The 21,295-nt window shown below is 44.0% G+C and overlaps 2 protein-coding genes across 7 annotated transcripts in view; one reads left to right on the top strand and one right to left on the bottom strand.

The window, feature by feature from the left end:
* Window positions 1-88: 88 nt before the first annotated feature.
* LOC102447043 (galectin-related protein-like) lies at window positions 89-12,728 on the bottom strand. Of its 2 annotated transcripts, none has more exons than XM_025179901.2 (4): window positions 11,292-12,728; window positions 7,707-7,795; window positions 2,626-2,800; window positions 89-1,954 (listed from the first exon to the last, which is right to left on the bottom strand). In XM_025179901.2, exons 1-4 carry the CDS (start codon window positions 11,316-11,318, stop codon window positions 1,745-1,747), a joined length of 501 nt encoding a protein of 166 aa, XP_025035686.1. In that variant the 5' UTR covers window positions 11,319-12,728; the 3' UTR covers window positions 89-1,744. The 2 variants fall into 2 exon arrangements, with proteins under 2 accessions (XP_025035686.1, XP_006113465.2); XM_006113403.4 differs by having other exon boundaries at window positions 89-2,239; window positions 11,292-11,449.
* Window positions 12,729-14,402: 1,674 nt separating this feature from the next.
* The window catches only part of ZFYVE26 (zinc finger FYVE-type containing 26), a 72,651-nt gene continuing 65,758 nt past the window's right edge, over window positions 14,403-21,295 (top strand). For 3 of the 5 annotated variants that reach the window (XM_014568644.3, XM_006113400.4, XM_006113399.4), the window contains exons 1-6: window positions 14,730-14,909; window positions 16,288-16,499; window positions 17,321-17,399; window positions 18,424-18,513; window positions 20,175-20,727; window positions 20,966-21,096. In XM_014568644.3, coding sequence (XP_014424130.2) covers window positions 14,880-14,909; window positions 16,288-16,499; window positions 17,321-17,399; window positions 18,424-18,513; window positions 20,175-20,727; window positions 20,966-21,096 — 1,095 coding nt within the window. In that variant the 5' untranslated portion in view covers window positions 14,730-14,879. Of the gene's footprint in view, window positions 14,696-14,729; window positions 14,910-16,287; window positions 16,500-17,320; window positions 17,400-18,423; window positions 18,514-20,174; window positions 20,728-20,965; window positions 21,097-21,295 lie in introns of those variants that run through there. The other 2 variants (XM_014568646.3, XM_014568645.3) reach the window with 2 other exon arrangements.

Genomic DNA, 21,295 nt, shown 5'->3' with positions numbered 1-21,295 from the left:
TGCATTTTTTTAGTAAACTTGATATATGATCTCATTAAATCTAGTAATGGGGTTCTTGAAACGACTTTACCCTTTTCACATGATCTTTCCCAGAGGTGAGACCAAAGATGTGGGGAAAATAATGGTACTTAATTCAAGAAACAAGGAAAAATTTTATCCATGTTTCACTCATAATCTCAAATATCTCTCACTGTGCCAGAATAGCAGTGTTATGGAATAATTTCCCAAACATAATTCACAGAAACCTTCACATGGAAACAGTCACAGTAGAAAGGCTGGCTTGTTGACTTACAGGGACATTTTTAAGGACATGACTAAACAATACCTTTAGGACATTTCCCCTGGCCTCAGGGCATACCAACACCTCATTTCCCTTAATGAGACCACCCCATCACCAAGGTGCTAAGGACCCCTGATTTAGGAGCATGCTTAATAAGAGAATATAGACAGTCCATATTATTTCAAAATATTCTCCTTGTTTTCTGAACACACATAGCTGGCCCAAAAGAAGTGCAGCCCGAAAGAAGCCCTTTTATTCCAGATTTGTACTATGATAAGTCAGATCAGAATCTAGCTCATTGTTTTTAGGGGAGAGTTTTGCAAGAAAAGGATGGAAGCCTGAAAATGTAGATTGAAACTTATTGGAAAGGAATGTATCTTTTTCACTGTTTGCAAAACATCAAGTACACAGCATAGTGTGTAAATATGTATAATAACAACAATCACATATTTGGAGGCTTTTCTAAACCTACCAGGGCAAATGATCAACACAACATTAAGACGGTTCAAATGTTTATTTCATAAAGCAGTTAAAGAGGTCTGTCAGTAAATGGGCATATTTAGCTTAATATAGGAACAGATGATGCAGATTTAGGCACAGATGTTACTGCACAGAGCCAGTTAACACAAGACTGCCAATACCGGGAGCAGCTGCACAGAGCTTCCAGTTCGTGAGAGTTCCACTGACTACAAATAGTTGGAAATGCTGGTGAGTCATTCACAAGCAGCTTTGTACTGACTTCTGAGCACTGTGATAATAGCTTGGGGTAATATAGTGTCTGGCCCCATAACAAGGACCTTTCCTGCCACTACATGCTAAATCCTACTCACTTCTTCTAGATATGTGACCTAATAAACCCTCCCCCACCCATCCTCAGATAACTGAGTCCTCCAGGTAGCATGGCAGCCAATGAGGATTGAAAAGGCTGCACACTGTCTGACAAGGGTTGCTAGATGGCTGAAACAAAATACCGAACACCACCACCATCCCTCAAAAAAAATCACCGGGAAAAAATTTTGTTGAAGGAAAAAAAAAAGGAGGGGGACCAAAGTTAGTGAGCAAAAAAAAAACAAAACAAAACAAAAAAACAGACACACTTCGTGTACGGGGAGGACCGGCCAAGAAGGGAGCGGTGCTGGCCGGGAAGGGGGGGCAACGGGGCCAGCAGGTGCAGGGGAGCTGGCCGGGGAAGATCAAGAGGGGAAGTGAGAGAGAACCGGCCGGCCGGCCGGGAAGGGGGGGGTGTGAGCAAATTGGCCGGCGGAGAGCAGGACTGACCTGAGCACTTGCTGCCTGTCCCACGCAGGCTCCCGGCGATGCACGGGCGAGGAAGAGGCTTCCCCTCCTCCTCGCACTCAACCGATTGAGGGCTCTCGGCAGCAATCGCGGTCCCGCCTCCCAGCTGGGACTCCCAGCTGCTCCCCCGCCCACACCAGGCTTCCATCCCGTGCACAGCCGGAAAAATCAGAAAATACTAGACATTGCACATGTCCAGTATTTTCTGATCTTTTTTACTGGACAGAGCGCGCAAATACCAGACTGTCCAGCACAATACCGTACACCTGGCAACCCTATGTCTGACTCACAGGCCTTGCAATCTAGGAGACCCAAGAGAATGGCTTTGCAAGGGGCCTCATGTGCTTGAACTAGTCTTTCATTACAGCTCCTCAGGGTCTGTGAGGAAAAAAAACAGATAAACCTAAGCAAATTCCACATTTAAAATCTCAAGAAGCATCAAGAAGGAAAGAGAAAATACTTCTATGTACATGGCAAAAGTACACTGCCTTAGTTCACTGGTGAAGTGGGGTCCTTTTTTCAAGCCACCTTAGTAAGCTTGATGTCCCCTGAGATTTGTAAAGCTGTTACCAAGTTCAGGGGATGAACACGGTGAGTGAAATAACAGAGCTGCCGTCCATCAAGCAGGACCAGGATCTGCTGGTGCTCACACAAGAGCTCCATCTGCAAGGGAGCAAGGGTAATGGGGGAATTAGAGGCCAGCACCATAGTCTAGTTCACTAGCTTGGACTCTGGAATCACGAGTGCTTTAGGAAATTGAGTTGAGCTTCTCTATATCTCCTATAAGTAACGACTTCTTATAGCAAATTATCCTCAGTGAACTTGCGAAAGAACTTGCCTATAGAGATGGTTCCTCCAAGTCAGGAGATGTTAGGGGAAGCTTGTATGGCCACTCCCCATGCTGTACTAGTTTGGTAGATAGACAAAAGTTAACTCCTCAGGGCTGGCAATCTAACAGCTTTCAACTGTATAAAATTCACTGAGTTGTACTCAGCTGGTCCCTCACTCTAGCGTTTCCCCCCTACACCCATGAGAACTAATGAGAATACCTTAAATGTGTCCCCTGCTGTGAATGGGAAGTAGGGAATAGTCTTCTCCTCTCTTCCCCATTTTCCAGCAATCAGTGCATTCCGGGTGATGGATTTCTCACTGAAGTTGACTGCAAGTAACAATCCGATATCCTTGCTTGCATCCAGGGGGTCACAGAGCAGAGTCACTGCAAAGCTGTAAGGACCAAGTCAGTGATCATGAACAGGACTGTCAGCAAACTACCAGAACATGCTTGGAGTGACAGATGCACATAAGGGCATATAGCAACTGTCTCAAAACACTTCATGTGGCAGATACAGTGAAGTTTTAAAGCTCTGGTGGTTGTAATATTCTGAAATGTTGCCATATTCCTCAGCAATTCTACTGAATAACGGAAGCAGACCTGCGCTGAAATAATCCATTTCATTTTTTCACTTTGGAATTGCTTAGCCAGTTTTATGCCAATTTTAAGCCAATCTGACCACATTCAGCAATGCTGGTCACTGTAGTTCTTAAGTCTGAGGACATTAACTAGTCTTAAGGTCTTAACTTGCGTGTTAAGGTATTAACTACTGATTTGTTTTAGGATGTGACATTGATATTTCAGTTATGTCCACACCCTGTAAATACCTCCATTCTATTATATAAATACTGGAGTTGTTTTTCTGTTTGATTAGAGAAGGGAAGAAAGGAGTGAGCTCTTTAATGCCAGATTGCTACCTTAATCACTTTCCTTTACATTGCAAATCATATAACAACAAAAGAAATTCCTGGAGTGTCTATATTAGAGTTTGTCACAGTTTGAGTTAACTGCACCTGTATTTCTCCTTGGGGCTACCTGGAAGGCACCAATTTAAAGTTACAGGCTTTCACCTATTACCTCTTTTGGGCAGAGACCTTTATCTCTCCTGTTCCTGACTGGGGTTTTTAGCTCCCTGTCATATACTGTGAAATCCTCAGCAACCCCATCCCACCCCACCCCACAGCTAGTACCTGTACATTATTTTCTCACCAAGTTACCACACAGCTCCTCATCAAGCATATTTATTCTTAAGCATTACAGAGAAAACATTTAAATAAAAATTTCTATGCACATTCACCATCAGTCTAAGGAGACTCTAGTAAGTTACAATTTTTCTATCCCTTCTACAAGGATTGGAGCTCCCTCTTGGATAGAAATGTGTCCATTTGCTGGCCCGCAAAGTCAGTTTAAATCCAGCCTTTTCATAACAAAACCCCTTTCTTTGTATGCTGGTGTAGCAGAGTCCCTGCTCAGGCCCCTGGGGCTGGTACACCGGCTGGTCCACAAATCAGTCACAAGCCTTCTGATGCAAACACCCATGCCTTTATTGTAAGTTCCCACCACCTTTTATTTACATTTACATTTAGATTTTGCACAAAAACTTGCCAGCTATCTACACTGTCCGCTTGAATTTGCACAAGAGCACTGACATTCTAATGTAAGAATTCAGTGCTTCTTGCGCAAATACTTTGACGCTCCCACTCAGGGATAAGCCCTCTTGTGCAAGAATACTTGCTCAAGAGGGCCAGTGTAGACAGGCACCTTAATTTTTTGTGCAAGAAAGCCCAATGGCTAAAATGGCTTTCTTGCGCGTCTATACTGGGCACAGATGCTTTTGTGCAAAAGCACTTTTTGCACAAAAGCATCCGTGCCAATCTAGATGCTCTTTTGCGGAAATACTTTTAAGGGAAAAACTTTTCCGTTAAAAGTATTTCTGCAAAATCATGCCAGTCTAGACGCAGCCTTACAGTCCAGACAGCCCTAAGAGCACACTGAACCACCCTGGCTCCTTACTCCTCCTTTCCCCTCTAGCTTCTTTCCTCTTGCCTTATATAGCCCACCTGCTGTGAGCCCCACAGCTGCTTCTGATAGCCCTGCTGGCCTGGGCTTGCTCAGCTGTTTCCCCTTAACCAGGCTACTGTGGCAGAGCTCTGGCTTAGCCAGTAGTCTGTCACAGCTGATCTCTGGAAGATCCAATTTTAATCAGAATATACAAACCTCCACAGTGAGTGGTACTTGAAGGTATTTAAAACCTCAGTGAGTCACACCAGTTGCACCTCATGGGGCTGTGGTAACACTCCCTCCCCCCGCAGGCTATGTCTACACTCGTGGCTTCTTGTGCCAGAAATATGCAAATGAGGCCACGCATGGAATATCACCAAGCCTCATTTGCATGCCTAATGAGCCACCATTTTTGCAGAAGAGGTTCTTGTGCCAGAAGGAGCTGACTACACTGCCCCTTCTTGCGTAAGAAAGTTACGCCAATTATTTTCAGGAATAACGGCATTGCTCAAGAGGGGTTTTCTTGCACAAGAAGGGGCAGTATAGACAGCTCCTTCTAGCGCAAGAGCCTCTTCTGCAAAAATGGAGGCTCATTAGGCATGCAAATGAGGCTCGGCAATATTCCACGCTTAGCTTCATTTGCATATTTCTGGCGCAAGAAGCCACGAGTGTAGACATAGCCCTAGAGTTGCATACAATCCTCTTGGAGCTTCTCAGGAATCTGAAGGTCCTGCCTCCATGCTTGAGAGCTGAGAATGGAATGGGTTTATACTAGACCACTAGTGATGGACTGCTGGGTATGGAGGGACAAAGGAGGTAATATTGTGTGTCCTTCATCTCAACTATACAGGCAAAGTGTACATGCTGAGTCATCAGGTAGCCTGCTTCTCTACTTCTGTAGACTTTGTGTAGTTATGTTCATCCATGTAAAGTGCAAGCAAAGTTTCAATGCAGAAATCATGAAGGGAAGTTCTATGATCTGGGGCAGACAGGAGGTCAGACTACATGTCTGTAAGGATCCAGTTTTGCCTTAAAAATCTCTGAATCTGGAGCAGAGGTGGAACAGAGCGATAGTCCCAGGAAGAGGAGGAAGGGAGCAAGTTCTTTCATACTGCTTGCCCTGTTCTCAGCTGGATCCTAGCAGCACTCAGTATTTTGCTGAACTTCCCCCACAGCTGATGGCTGTGCCTGAGCACATATCTACTGCTAACTGTGTTCAAGATCACACTCCACCATGCTAAGTTTTAGTTATAGGTATTTTTAGTAAAAATCATGTACAGGTCATGGGCAATAAACAAACATTCATGGCCTGTGACCTGTCCATAACTTTTCCTATAAATAACCTTTGTTAAATCTCTGTTCCTGGGCCTTGCTCCAGCATTGAGGTTTGAGAGCCCAGGTGGCTCACTGCTAGCTCCTCCAGGACCACTGCTCGTGTGGTCCTCAGGACCAGTTGCCTGGGACCACTTGGACAGCAGCCAGTGTAGCTAACCCCAGGGCAGCCCTTGGAGCTGCTGCTCGGGCACTCCCCTGGACTATCCTCAGGATCACTGCTTGGGTGCTCCTCAGGGCCAGCTGCTCAGGTGTCCCTGGGATCAGCTGTATTGGCCATTGTAGCTGTGGAAGTTCAGAGGTCACAGAAAGTCATGGAATCTGTGATTTCTGCAACCACCGTGACAGAATCACAGTCTTACCCATGGATGAAGAAAAACTGTGGTAGAAGAGGAAACCTCTGCCTCAAAGAGGTAGATTTCCTGCAGGTCAGTGGTGAATATATCAGGATCAATATTTATAAATTAATGCCATCTAAACTGCACACAGTTACAACCCAGAGTTTTTTTTATGCTCAAAATCACTGGATTCTACAATTTGTGCAAAATTAAAGATAATGATGATGTTGTCTTTATAGGCCTTCAACCACTAGCAGACATCATAATTCCAGATCCTGGATTGGTCTAATACTGCCCAACTGATGCTACGTCTACACAGCAGGTTTTTTGAGGAAGAGGAAATGCAAATGGAGTGCTCATTTGCATATATTGCACTCTCATTTGCATATCTTCTTCCAATGCTTTTTGTGGAAGAGGTTTTTGCAATAAAAAGCCCTGTGTAGACAGGGCCATTTTTTGGAAAAAAAAAAACCTTTTGCATAAGATCCCTTATTCCTTAAAAAATGAGGTTTACAACAGGCTCTTGTGCAAAAGGGTTTTTTTCCCGACAAATGGCCCCATCTACACAGAGCTTTTTAAAAATCTGCAGTGTAGTAGACGTAGCCAGAGTGAAAGACTACACATACATATCAGGCAGTTTATATCAGAAAGACAAGCAGCAGAAAATGATGCCGTTTGCCCAATCACTTTACCACATTTTTAGAGATACTGGGTTATCAATTAGAGACGTTAGAGTGTAACCAACTAACTGTTTAGCTCATAAACTGATACTTATCGGTTAATGGTGTCGGTTACACGCAGCTGGCTACCAGGGAGGTGACTCGCTGAAGCAGGGCAGCTAAGCCTCCTCCCTGGGAGCCGGGTGGACAAAGTCTGAAAATCTCAGTGGTTACATAGTTATATGCCGCAGGCTCTGCTGTATAAATCTTAAATAAGCTACATAATGCAGAATCCAGAGCGAAGCCTCGCCGGGAGTGGGGTCATCAGCCTCTGCCAGCCCGGCTCTCAGGGAGCGGAGCTATCAGGGCCTGGCCACCTGGCTCCCAGGGAGGTGGCTTCTCTGCAGCAGGGAAGCCTCCTCCCAGGGAGCCAGTCCGGCAGGGACTGGTGGTCCTGCTCCCAGGGAGGTTTTGTGGGCTCTATAGTATAAAGCTTATTTAAGTTTTATACTGCAAAGCCCACAGTATTTAACTGTAACCACTGAGATTTTCAGCGGTTATTCAGTTACCTATTTAACTGACTTTTAATATCCTTACTATCAATTGTCTCCCCCACTTCAGTCTAGAATTGGCCTGGACTCTCCTGGAATTGGCATCAATCTCCCATTGGCTATTGAAAGCAATCCTGGAGATTTTAATAGGATTTCTTACAGAAAATTACATGTAGTCATGTTTGGGGGAGCAATAAATCTTCCCTGGATAGTGTTGCCAACTCTGACTAAAGCTATTTCAATCTCACTTCTATATAAGAGATTAGGTTGTGGGCCGTAATAATGAGTCTGTACAGCTTCCCCTCCAAACTCAAAACAGCACATGCCCTCAATGACCCTCTAGTACTTATGGCCAGCTTAGATGACAGATACTCCTGTGTGTGAAACAACCAATTGAACAACAGGTCCCCAGCCTACCTCTTGGGGTTGGAACATATGACCCCAATAATAGTAATTTTCATGGCTGGTCTCAGTCCTCCTTTAATTTCACCAACATATCGCTCCACCTAGTGGAAAAAAGTAACTATTACTCATCTCTAGATTTACCGCCTGCATGATAAACTGCAGAACCATGTGAATAAACTGCATGTATTATACACTTCTGTCATCTCACTGGCCTTGTGTTCACTGATCAATTTTCCTTGGGACTTATTCTAACATTGCAAACTACTAGGTACCTTTAATCCACTGCCATTTTTTAAAATAACTATAAAATTTTTCCTGATTAAATTATTCTTTATCCCGTCTACAAATAGCTGCAAATCAATTCCACTTTTACTTACTTCAAGCAGCTCCCTAATGTGTTTTAGAGGTTAGTGGCAACTTTAGTAGAAAGAGTGGTCAATGCAGGGGATTAGAATTGGGATAATACTTATCTCACAGGGATGTTTTGCAAGTTAATGATTATAAACTAATTTTAAAGTGTAAAGGGCTATAAATACATAAGTAGTATATCTTTGTACTCATTTACATGTGTAATAAATTTTGAGAACTCTCAGAGAAAAGATGTGATAACTTTTAGCTCTTCTATGTTATTAGCAATTTTCATAAATTGCTTTATTTTCCAACTTCAGTGCACAGTTAAAACTAACTAAAGAGTCAAAAAACTGAAGTCTTGCCAGCCTAACATACAACTGAAGTCACTGGGAGCTCTGCACAAATACACATTTAGAATTTAGCAGGATAGAGGGTGAAAAAAGTTCAAGGATAGAGGGGTGAAAAAAGTTAAGGGAGTTGATTATAAAATGTAAGAACATTAATTGTCACACGTTCACCCATGCTTTATGAAAATTGTCTTATGAGTATGAGAATGTATAACTTGAAAATGCTTTATGCAAAACAAATCATGTGATATGTAATTTTAAAGATTGTAACCCACTGAATCTGTATATCCTATTTTTGTGCATGTATCATTCTTGTATGTGAAGTTAGAGAAATATGAAGTGTGGATCTGTTTATAATTCTAAATGTGCTAATGAGGGCCATTACTGATGCTCCAGAAACTCAGTACTCAAACCAACAACCTGTGAAAAGTGAAGAAGTGGGTTGTGCCCATAAAAGCTCATGATACCCTCTGCATTTTTTGTTAGTCTTAAGGTGCTGGAGAGATTGTCCTGTAAGCCCAAACTGTGATTGGTCCCAGAAAGACTAATGGCCAAGACACCTGTACTTTTCCACTTGAAGTGAGAAAAGTCTGAACTGAACACAATCAGTTGCCACCTTGGACAAAAGGAATATAAGAGAAAACGAACAATAGGGGCAGTTGTCAGGCACCAGAAGATCCCACCCTCTTACCACCTAAGCTGCCTGTTGGAAACATCTAAGATTTGAACAGGAGGAAGGATCAGATCCAAGCTAGGAGACTGCTTAGCTTGTGAAAGCGGCATTTAGGGTAAAAATTCATATGTAACAAATTTCTTAGTAGATTAGAATTAGCCAGTATTCTTTTATTTTAATTTAGCAATTTTCTTTGCTGTGACTGTTTTCGCTTGCAACCATTTAAATCCTACTTTTGTACTTAATAAAAACACTTTGGATTATTATCAAGCCCAATATGTTACCTGCAGGGGTGGAAACTACTGTGCATCTTTTTCGTAGATAAAGAGGGCAAACTTATATGCTTTCCCTGTGTAAAACTTTTATAGAGTAGGATGGATTTATTTACGGTTTTGATCCCTTTTGGGGTTGGTTTCCTAGGTGGTAAGTCCTTAAAGCAGGGCTATTCAACATGTGGTCCATGGGCCGCATGCAGCCCGCTGCCTGTATGTTTGCGGCCCACTGCGTGGTTTGGGTGTACATAGGGCTCAACACGTAGCCTGTAGCTGGGATCCTTTGAATATGGCCTCCACTAGGAACACCCTCCACAACAGTGAGGTGTCTCCCACATGGGGTGAGCACTGAAAGATGCAAGCGGACAGATTGGCTAGAACAGGGTGTCGACGTTGCTAGCACCCAGAGAGGAGGTGCCGGGAGCACCAAAGCATTGTGGGAAGTGCTTTGTATTCATGTCCACCAGTGTGAAAGAAGCTATTTGCATATATATTTGCATGTATATGCAACCACACTTAAGTTCCATCCCTCGGCATGTGCTGTGAGTATTATTGTGGCTCCCAGGGACTTTCAAAGTTGAGTAGCCCTGCCTGAAAGTTAAGTACTCCCAGAGCAGAACCTGTTCAGTGTCTATGTTGCTTTGCAAAAGGGCGATTACCCCAACTGTGTGCCTTGCCTGGGGAGACCAGAGCTTATGGCCCAACAGGACAGGGTGGAGGTGAGGTACAGAGTAAGGATGTTAAGGACTAGAAACTATCTGATAAGCAAATGCTTATCGGAGAGTCAAATCGACTAGTCGCTTCCTCTCCCCCACTTTGCTGCCTCTAACATATAGAGGGAGGACTTCAAAGCAACAGCGCCACACGGAGCCCGGTAAGGGGGCGGGGGGCCTGAGCTCCTGGACCCGGTGCAAGCCAGAACTGCCCCAGGCTGCCTGCCTGCCCCCTAATACACTTTAAATGCAGAGCCGCAGCAGGTGTAAGAGCTGGACCCAGCACAAGCCAGGACTGAGCTGGGCTGCTGGCCAGCCTGCTAAAAAATTTCTTGGCCTGGGGGGTAGAGGGTGGGGAGGAAATGTGTGTGGTGTATAGCATAAACCCATAAGCTTTTGCTTATTGGTTAATCAGTGAATTGACTATACCATTACATGCCTAGTTCGCGGTGCAGGGCGACAGCCAGCTTTCTAGGAGCAGGGCTGGCAGTTGAAGCCAGTGTGCACTGGGAGTAAGTAATTTTTATCAGAAGGGGGTCACAGTGCAATGAAATTTGAGAATCTCTGTACTAGAGCATCTACTGTTTTAACAAATGTGCAATTATTCCTTGGGGAAACTCAGCAGCAACCCCATGCAGGTAAATTTAGGTTACTCATCAGAAGAAGTGTTAAAGGATGAAATATTAGACTGTGGTGTACCCCAAGGGAAGTGGCAGATTCCCCTGAGATATTTAAAATTAGACAAAGTAGCAGAAAATGTTTCCTCCTCCCATGAATCCTCATTACTTTAAGTGAGAGACAGTAAAATGAAATAACATGGTACAACCTGAAAGATGTGCTAGAGATTAACTACTTAATGTTTGAAAAGCCCTATATCATAAATATTATCATTCATATGTATGATACCACATAAAGAATAAATGTAAGTGTACTCCTGGCTTCCATCCAATTTTAGCATTTATAATTTCTTCCATGGTACCCTGAATATAGCCCGGGTATCTGAATACAGCCAGATGTTTGATCATTCACAGGTCATTTCCTAGTTCAGATGGAGCAAATGATACGTTTGAAACCTACTCCGGGAATTCAGCAAGAAGTAGCAGGATCCTGAACAGGCCTTAATTTGGTTACAGGAGGACCTACTATGCACCTCTGGCAGTTGTGTCTTTAAATATAGTTATGCATATGATATAAAACATATTTTCAATTTTAAAAACCCACCAGTGGATTTATTCACTTACATTTTTGCCCCTGTCGTTTTCTGTCATCTCTGTCTTTTGCTTGTCTCCTGTGCAGCAGTCTCACAGCAAATTTTTTCTTTGTGAGCAGAGAAAATACACAAAATCCCCAGAATAAAGGGAGGATGTAAGGAAGCACATTATCTCAGTGGAACACTGGTTAGACCCCACCCGCTCAAATAGCTGAGTCATTAGCGCTTACTCTTCATCTTCCATCACACAGAGGCAAAATGAGATAGAGAAACAGTGAGAGATATGATGGCTCAAAGATATAGAATCCAGCAGAGAACTAGTAATCAGATCTAGAAATAGTTTAGGGCATCCATGATAATGCAATTAATTCCAGGCAGTTGAACCCTGGCACTTGTGTGGACCCCACTGACTTCAGTGGGGTTCCATGCAGACACAAGCGTCTAGTCAGGCAGAACTCACTCTAAACTGTTAGTAACTAAAAATCATTAGCTAATGGTTGCTAGTAGCCTAAGGTAAAGGTATTGTTGGTATCAATCCAGGTCATCTTTGCTCAAGCATCCATATCACAAAAACACCCTCAAAGATGGCATAGTTATTTTTGTTGCCCTTCTCTGTACTTTTTCCAAATCTATCTTATTGAGATGGTGTGACTAAAACTGCATTTAGTCTTCAAAGTGTAGACATACCATGGGATTGACATACAGTTTGAACCTCTCTAATCTGGTGCTCTCTGGTGCAGCAACATCCATGGTCTGGCATGGTTTTAGTTAGCCAGATGTCCACTTATCATGGGTGTGGCCAAGTTGCCTGTGGTCCAATAAAATTTGTTTTCAGTCACCAGTCCTGGCTCTCAGTGTTCTGTGCTGTTATTTAGTTCTAATTAACCCCAAAACGTCTTCAAAGAGCCCAGTAAGCCGTGGAAGTGTTGGTAATGCTGCTAGACAATATTGACCTCCCATGATTCAGCAAATTCTCTGGTTTGGCACTGGTTAGGTCCCAAGGGTGCCAGACTAGAGAGGGTCAACCTGTAGTAGCATTACGATCCTTTCTGTATTATTATCTATCAATTTCCTAATGGTTCTTAACATTCTTTTAGCTTTACTGATTGCTGCTGTTCCTTCAGTGAATGTTTTCAGAGAACTTTCTACAATGGCTCTAAGTTTTCTTTCTAGTAACAGATAATTTACACCCCATAATTTTGTGTATATATATTTAGGATTACATTTTTCCATGTGCATTATTTTGCATTTATCAATACTGAATTTCCTTTGCCATTTTGTTGCCCAATCACCAAGTTTTGGTAACATTTCAGAGTTTGCTTTGGATTCAACAATCTTAATTGTGTATCATCATTTTCAGATCATTTATGAATGCTGTGAGCAGCACTGGCCCCAATATGGACCCCTGGGGGACACTATTTACCTCGCTCCACTTTAAAAACTGACTATTTATTCCTACCTTTTTTCTCTTTTAAGAAGCTGATCTAAGCAATAGCCTACATACCATAGTTAATAGTTCCACAATTTTGTATTTGAGTTCCTTCAAAACTCTTGGATGAGTACCATCTGGTCCTCTGACTTGTAACTAGAGCCTTTCACATATACAAAATTGGTATCCACATCTACATCTGCAAAAACGAGCTGCAGATATCCAAATCCACATCCTCTGATATCCATAGATGTAAAGTGGTTAACAACAAATGTGCAGGGTTCAAGACACAAAATTTGTATCTGCATTTGCATCCGTAAAAATGAGTAGTGAATCTTCACATTCATGGGATACAGATATCCACAGATTTGCGTGGCTCTACTTGTACCTGTTTATCAATTTGTTCTAAAACTTCCTCCCCATTGACACCTCTATATGTGCCAGCTCCTCAGATTTGCCACCTAAAAAGAATGGTTTAGGAGAGGGACTCTCCCTTACATCCTCTGCAAATGAAGAGCAATGAAAAGAATTTAGCTTTTCCACAATGGCCTTATTTTCCTTGAAAAACAAGTAGTCCTGTGGCACCTTGATCATCATCTGCAATTTTTTTGTTCTTGAACAAATAATGGGCCATCCAGTTCCAGTCCATGTTTTCCTTACATTCAATGACAAGTGCATCAAAAACTAAGTTTAGGACACTTCTAGCCCACTCAATTTGCCTCAGCAGCACCAGCACTACAATTGACAGGTATTCCCCCCAATCCCTCCCTTCTTTTTTTGCTATAAATTGTGAGGGCCTCCCACTCTGCTCATCTGAGGAAGTGGGTTTTGCCCCTGAAAGCTGATGATTTTATATAGTTTGTCTCTAAAGTGCAACAAGACTACTCATAGTTTTTAAAGTTACAAACATGGCTACTACTCTGAGACTTTTATATTCCTGAGCTCTTCTTCAGCTCCTTGATTGTCCACTGACCCCCTCCGATTATATGGGAAGTTTCAGGTGTCTGACGCATTTTTCAGTACTCATTTTTGAGTCTTTGTCTAATTGCTTTTTGACTTGTCTAATATACTTTTGTGCTTGACCTGCCAGCGTTTATGCAGCTATTTTCCTTAGCAGGATTTAGGATTTCCAATTTTTAAAAGACATTAATGAAACAGATGATAAGAAGCCTTCCGAAAAGCCCCAGCTTGTTTGGTTAGTTATGGCTGGGGAGGCATCTGTGTCCTGAGTGAGTGGCTGAAGATCGGAGACGAAACCGAAGCCAGAGAAAGGGCAGTTGGGTGCGGTTAAGCGAAGGAAAAATCCTGCTCATGCTCCACTGCACCCTGCCGGGTAATTCGCAGCCGTGCAAAGGGGGTAAACAGCTACCAGGGCGGGGCTAGTGGCCTAGCTCCAGGGCAAGCTGCGGGCACAGCCCCGTCCTGAGGGGTGGGGTCTTAGGCAGCCCACAGGGGGGAGAGGGTCACTCGGAGACGGCAGGGCGAGAGCGCGCGCCCGCTCGAGGGCGGCAGTTTCCCCGGACCAGGCTCTCGACGAGCCGGACAGTCAGCACTTCCCGCCTCTCCGGCCCACGCAACGGGCGGGGCTCGGGTCTGTTAGCTTCGGGTCGCAGGGGCAGAACCGGCTCTGGGTGAGGGGGAGGGGCCTGTGGGGCGGGGTTAACGCTGTGCCTGCGGGCGAGCCTTGTTGGGCGGGTGTCTGGCTCAGGGCTAGCAATGTGTCTCTGACACGTGGTTTCTTGCCCGCTTCAGTAATGGCGCCCGTGAGGCTTCCGAGCCCCTCTAGAAAGATGGCACTTTATTTACATCTTCATCCGCTTTGACCAATGGGCTCTCGCCGTTCTGAATGTGCCGGCGGTCGGGAAAGTCACCTGATTAGTCTTTCAAGATGGCCGCGGCGCCAGGTTGCTCAGTCTGGGGAATGCAACCCGTGCAGACCGTCCCATAAACCCCGAGTGTGGAGGGGGAGCCGGGCCGATCCACCGCCATTGGCGCTTCCCTAAGGGGTGCGTATCTCGTGCACAGCAGCCCAGCCTGTTGGAGGCGAAGGGGGCGGGACGGGGCTGCAGGTGTCTGCTGGGCGCCGCGGGCCCTGCCCTCTGCTCATCCCAGGCGGGCGGCAGCGGCACGTAGGGAAAGCGGGCTGGAGAGGAGCTTACCGGGGGGGTCTCTGGATGTGAGCGGAGGCTGATGCTCCGGGTGACGGTCCGTGTTTCAGGGGTAGGACAGCGGAGGATGGGGAGCGAGATGGGGGAAATCCACTGATGGGAGGGCTCACAGCGTGTGGGTTGGGGGAAGGCAGCTGTGCGAAAGTGTTCGGTGCCTCTCTGACCGGGTGCTAATGCATGTGCCTGTATCACAAACACGACGCGCCCTATTGGGTTTTAGTATGGTGGTGGTGGTGGGTGTTTGTTGTTGTTTGTTTGCAACTTCCCTAAGCACATGATTCCAGCTCTTCAGTCTGTATTCTAGACTAGATTATTCCAGTTGGATCAGTTCGGGCATTTCTTGTGCTACTTGTCACTTGTAAATGAATAGACCTTGGAGACTAAACTTTCTTCTCCTTTAAGGTGATTTAGATCCTAACTGAGACAGTTGGTAGGATGAGGATAATATATAGGGATGAGAAGCTCCCACTGTGGAAAAAGCTTGAGATGGAACTGCTCATGCTGTAGCTGCACTGTTGGCTACAGACTTCTGGATTGTCAAGATATTGCACTTTACTGTCCATACAGAAGTGAGAGGGGCCAGTGCTCTCTGTTAACCCTCATGTTTCCTGAGAGCATTGGTTTTCTAGGCCAGTGGTCCTCAACCTTTTGGGGCTGCGGGGCGCCCGGGGGTGGGGCCACTTACGTGCCAGGCGTGGGGCCGCACACACACGTGGGGGCAGGGCTGCGCCCGTGCCCAAGGGCAGGGCCACCCATACACTTCATACCCGGTGCCAGCGCCACCCATGCTCTGCACTCCCGGGGCCGGCGCCTCTCCTGTGCTGCACGCCCAGGGGTGGGGCTGCCCATATGCCACGCGGCCGGGGCCGGCACCAATCCTATGCCGCACGCCCAGGGGCGGGGACGTCCATACACTGTGTGCCCAGGGCCAGAACAGCCCAGGCGCTGCATGCCCGGGGCCGGCACCGCTCCTGTGCCACGTGCCCAGAGGCGGGGATGCGCATATGCCACGTGCCCGGGGCTGGCACAGCCCATGCACCGCACGCCCGGGGCTGGCGCCGCCCCTATGCTTGCGCGCCTGTGGGCGGGGCCAGCCCCGATCACTCGGCGGGCGCACAGAAATGGCCCGGCGGGCGCCATGGCGCCAGTGGGCACCACGTTGGGGACCACTGTTCTAGGCAATTTTCAGTGCATGTTTCACAGTGATAATGCTTAAATCATCTACTTGAATAAATATTGTGGTATTGATTATATCACTGGCTGGGAATGGATTTCAAACTTTAAAATGCTTTGCGTGAAATAGCTACAGATTAGCTTCTGATTCTAGACCTGTTATGTTCCAGGATCCCTATGCTGGATATTCTTTTACGAGATGTGCTGAGGGAAGCTTTGCTGTGACTTTAGATGTTTTTGTTTTTTTTTGTCTCCAGGAGTTTAGTCACAGTGGGATGATGCATCCATTTGGTAATGAGGAAGCAGCCTCTCTAGAGCATCTTTTCTTTTTTTTTTGTGAATGTGTGCAACGGGGAGACTGGGAGCTCGCACAGGCCTGTATTCCTCAGTTATATCAGTGGCAGGGAGATGGCTCTGAGAAAGTTGCAGCTATCCTGCAGGCTCTAATAGCTTGTCCATCTCAGTTAAGGTAAGAGCTGTGTGGCATTTTTGTCAAACTTGTGGAAGTTGAAATGTGTTAAATAGAGTTTATGTGATGCAATTCCCAGAAATACAGGCTGATACTTTACTCTGCATTGTAATGTGCCTGTAGAATCCTTGAAGCAGAATATGCTTTCTTGTCAGTGTTTTCTCCTATTACTGTTAACATTTGAGTGCCAACTTGCTCAGAGCTTCACTGATGTATGGCCCAGTCTTATTCAGCTTTCAACCTTGTTCATACACTTAATGGATAAGATGATGTATAAGCTCAAGATCATGCAGAAATTTAGTACAGGTCAATTTTGAAAGACTTCACTGAAGTAATGTAAGTTATAGACGGTGACAGAATCTGTTTTATAGTTGTAATACTGCTGACATTGTGTGCTTCTTGTTTAGAAGATGATCAACCTATTTATAAAAATGCTTGCTTGTTACTAACAATACTTGAGATTAAAAATATAACTTCTCACTACTTAATTTGTCTGCTTTTCACATTTCTCAGTTTGGATAGTGAAACAACCTTAAGTTTCACTTGTTGGTTTTGCTCACAATTACTCAAGCACATGCATGAGGCTGTTAAGGTTGGTTTTCAACGTTGTGCAATTTTTAAAAAAAAGAATCCAATATCTCTTCTTAAGTCTGCATAACTTTTTTGTGATACTTTTTTATTATTGACTAAATTGACAGCATTCTGGGAATCATTTTTGTCTGGAGGGCGGAAAAAAACCCAATTAATTTCCTACTACATTAGGTAATTAGGTAAAGGTGTTCTGGTGCTTAGATTTTCTGTATATGCGATTACTTTTGCAGGTGTGGACAGAACTATAGCCCTCAGAGACTTGCATGGCTTTGGCTTCTTGTGCTCAAGAAATGGCTGGCATGGGATCAGGTAAAGAAGCTTGTTCTAGATAATTTACAAATGGAAATAATGCTTGTAAACAGAAAAATAATAAATGTTAATAGGGAACTACAGATTTTGAGACTTACTATTTTTAATACTTACAACTGATTCCTTAATTTTTCATTAAACTTAGCAAAAAATGAAAGTAAACTTTTTGGGTTTATTTGATTTTTTTTTTTTTTTTTTTTGCAGCTATGTGAGCTAAATTTTTAGTGTGCATACTGTGTGTGAAATTTTCCTACAAACAGAGAGCGTGAATTAGTAGCTTACATTTCTATAGCCCCTTTCACCCACCAAAGAGGAAATAAACCAAGGATTGCACAATACTTTATAAATGGTATACTTTAAGGCGGTATAGTTACATACGCAGAACGATTGGGAGGAGAGTGGTAGGCAATTAGCATATTACATCAGGGAGACAGAAACAAGGCCTCAAAAAGGGGAGCATTGGTCATAAGTAAACTTAAAAAACAACTCGCCCTTCTCTATTTATTTTGGGTCTGCACATCCTAAACTCAAAACTCCGGTCATCTGAAGAAGTGGGCTGTGTCCACGAAAGCTCATGAAACCATCTATATGTTTTGTTAGTCAATAAAGTGCTACCAGACCATTTGTTGTTTTTTAAGTTTGTTTGTACAGACTAAGGCTACCCCCTGAAGGTATTGGTCATAAGTATGTGTGTCTTTCCTCACTTTTTTCTTTCCTCTGACCTCATTGCCGAGGTTCATGAATTTTCTTGATGTTTGAGGAAAGATGGCCCTATTCCAAAGGGGTTGCAGGGAAATTACATTTGCTAGCTCCGTAATTGGAAATAGAGAATAGAATCTGTTGTATAGGAACAGACCCTAGGTATCTTAGGATGGGAGACAGGACTTTTAATCCCCAATAAAATAAATATCTCTGAATATGTCGGCCCTAAAGTATAAAATATTTTTTATCTGTAAACCTAAGATAGTGACCCACATCTTCTCTAGCCTTTTTAATCTTTTTATTCTTTTCCTGATAATGTCAGAAAATAATTCCAGCTGTTCTCCAAAGAGAAACTGAATTCTTACTCCTCTTAGAAGAACTGCAAAAGGATATCTCAGATGAAGTCCTAAAGGTGAGCTGAATGCCTGGCTTACTGATCATTCTTAAGATCAAAGTTAATGCTAAGAGTTGTCTGCTCTGGTGTTTGAGACATTAACAACCTTTTGATCTTCTCTGCAGAAAATAAAGGCAGTTGAATGTGAGGACAATTCAGATTTACTCACTTCAGTTAGTGAATTTACATACATAAAGGTGATGATTTTGGCTAGAGGTGGATTAGTATAGGCAGGTGCTGAGCAAGCTTCCCTACAAACTTGCTAACAAACCTGACTCCTGGCCTCCAGCTGCTCCTGCTGTTGCAGTCATACATAGGGATGCAAAATCCTGTTTAATAAGTTAACCAGTTGAACATGAAGTTTGACCGGTTAACTGATTGAATGGTGGATAAAAGTGGGGCTGTTTCAGCCTGCTGGGTTGGAGTGGCCTACCCTCCTGCCATGGCTGGGCTGGATTGGCTCCCACACTGTGGGCAGAGGTTGTTCCAGCCCCACAGGGCTGATGGCTCCCAGCCTTTGTGGGCTGAGAGTCAGTAGCCCTATTCCCACCCTTCTCCCCTGCTGCTGCTTCACATTCCTAGTCATACAACTGTGCACCTTCATCCTCATGTCATTTCCTGCTACATCAGACTTGAGGCTTCCCTGGCCAGAGAATATTATTCATATGGTACTTTTCTGAGTTGCAGAAATTGACTGTAGACTAAAAGCATCACATCTTGAGTTTAATGTAAGATATGAATTTTGGCCTCCATGGAGGAAAGGCTAGTGTGCTAGCATGAGTTGCTGAAAAATATTTTCGATAGGTTTGAAATCCATAATGGCCAGAACAGCTCTTGTTTTTAAGACTTTTATTGCCCTCTACCATTCTGCTGCAGCTTACAACTCAAACTCAAAATGAGGTTTTATTCCAGACAATGGAGCTGGTGCATCTGTCTGGCTGTGTGAGGGAAGGAGAGTTGTTAATGGATGACCTTAAGAAGGCTAAGGTGTTTAATGCCTTTTTTACTTCATCTCATTAAAAAAAATAAATTTGCAGTTTTAAAAAGATTTGCTGGCAGAATTGGGGGAGCTCAAGGGTACAGTTCAGGAAACTGCAGCCAGCTGCACAGTGATTGTTGAGCGAAATCCCCTAGTCCTACATAGGTTGCAGCCAGTATGGTTTCATCATGGTTTCATATCCTCTTATTTGCCTGTTGTACTTTTTTCATTAAATCATATTGTCAGGCTGATCGTTTGAAATCAAGCTGAAATTATGTGTCTTTACTCTTGCCACCTCAGTTGAGATTTTATGTATGGAGTGGGAGTGTAAAGAGGTTAAGGTTTGTGAGAGCCTTTTATATACAGGAACAATTAAATGTTACAAACTTATCTCAAAGGCATTGGGGAGTAGGAATGGCACTTTCATAGTGCTCTTCATGTCACTAAATCCATTCTTCAATTAGGTTTAATGATCCTAGTCTGAAAGATCTAATAAGGCAGACCAGACTGAAGTAAAAGTATCTTTACTAGCAAGACTGACCATAGTTGCAATGGATACGGGAGTCATATCTTGGGAGATCAGTTTGTATGAAGTGCAGAAGTATGTTCCTTACGACCAGACACCATTATTGTCTATAATAATTCTCCAGTGCTTTATCTAGACTGGCTTTATCTAACATATCTGCCTTTTTCCTCCCAGGAGCTGTTTGAAGCATTTGAATGTGTCCAGAGCAAGCATGAATCGGACAGGAAGAAAAGAGATGGACGCGCTTACAGATTCAGTGTGGAAACTACCTCTGCTCTCCGGAAACTTTTGTTGTGGGCACCCAGGCGGGCACAAGCCCTTCTGGAGTTCCTGCAGTGGGAACATGGCACACCCAGCTCTGCATTCCAGCACAGTTGCTCTGTGCAAAACATTTATGTTGACTTTCTCCGTGATTCCTTAAAATCTCTGCAGAGGCTTCAGTGGAATCCAAAATCATCAGGAGAACTGGATCAGAGTCAGACAGTAGATGCAATTTACAGTGCCCTTAGTGTATTGCATTTTGAAGTAGAGCCTCAGACTAGCGAGCTCCGACACTTGTGCAGGGAGCTGTTGGATGCTTGCTGGGCAGAAGGAAGCCAGCTGAAGGAAGAGAGATTACTGGGCTGCATCCTGAGAAAGCAGAGCCATGCCTTGGTCAGTCTGTACAGCAGTGTCTTCACTGAGAGGACAAGAGAGAAACTGCTAGGGCCAAAGTTGCCAGGAAAAGGTATGTTTTGTTTTTTCATTAAAAGTTGGACCATTGAGACTTTGCAGGCAGGACTGGTTGAGGGAGGAAAAGGGTGGGAGTTGGACCACTTAGAGATTTTTGGTAGTTATGGAATATGAATGTAGATTTTCCTTGGCAATTCCCTAACTGTTGCACTGCTGACTACCTTGCCCAAGTCTTGCTTTCTTTGGAGGTAGCTCTTGGTGCTTGAAAATAATCACATTTATGTGTATCTCAGGTTCATCTGAGCAGTTGGATACAGAGCGGGTAATGCTGGCTTTGTTCTCAGAGCCTGAACAGGTTTATTCTTGGAAGACTGCCTATTTCTACTGCCTGAGCAGCAGCAAGCACTTTCTGGAGCAGATTCTGGTATGGAAATAAAGATGATAGAGAGGGGAAAACATATTGGTGGATCAAGTTACCACCATGATTTCAGCATTAGAACATTTTACATTTGACTGGAAGTCTTCAGGAGTCCTGATTTTTGGTACCAAGAAGTTAACCAGTAATTGTTTTTTATAATCTCTTGACCCATCGGAACTGTTTAATCTCTATTAGGGATGTTAAA

Source organism: Pelodiscus sinensis, chromosome 4, assembly GCF_049634645.1.
Source record: "Pelodiscus sinensis isolate JC-2024 chromosome 4, ASM4963464v1, whole genome shotgun sequence".
Classification (NCBI taxonomy): domain Eukaryota; kingdom Metazoa; phylum Chordata; order Testudines; family Trionychidae; genus Pelodiscus; species Pelodiscus sinensis.
Note: the sequence above shows the minus strand (reverse complement) of the source record. Positions and strands in the feature narration are given on the sequence as shown.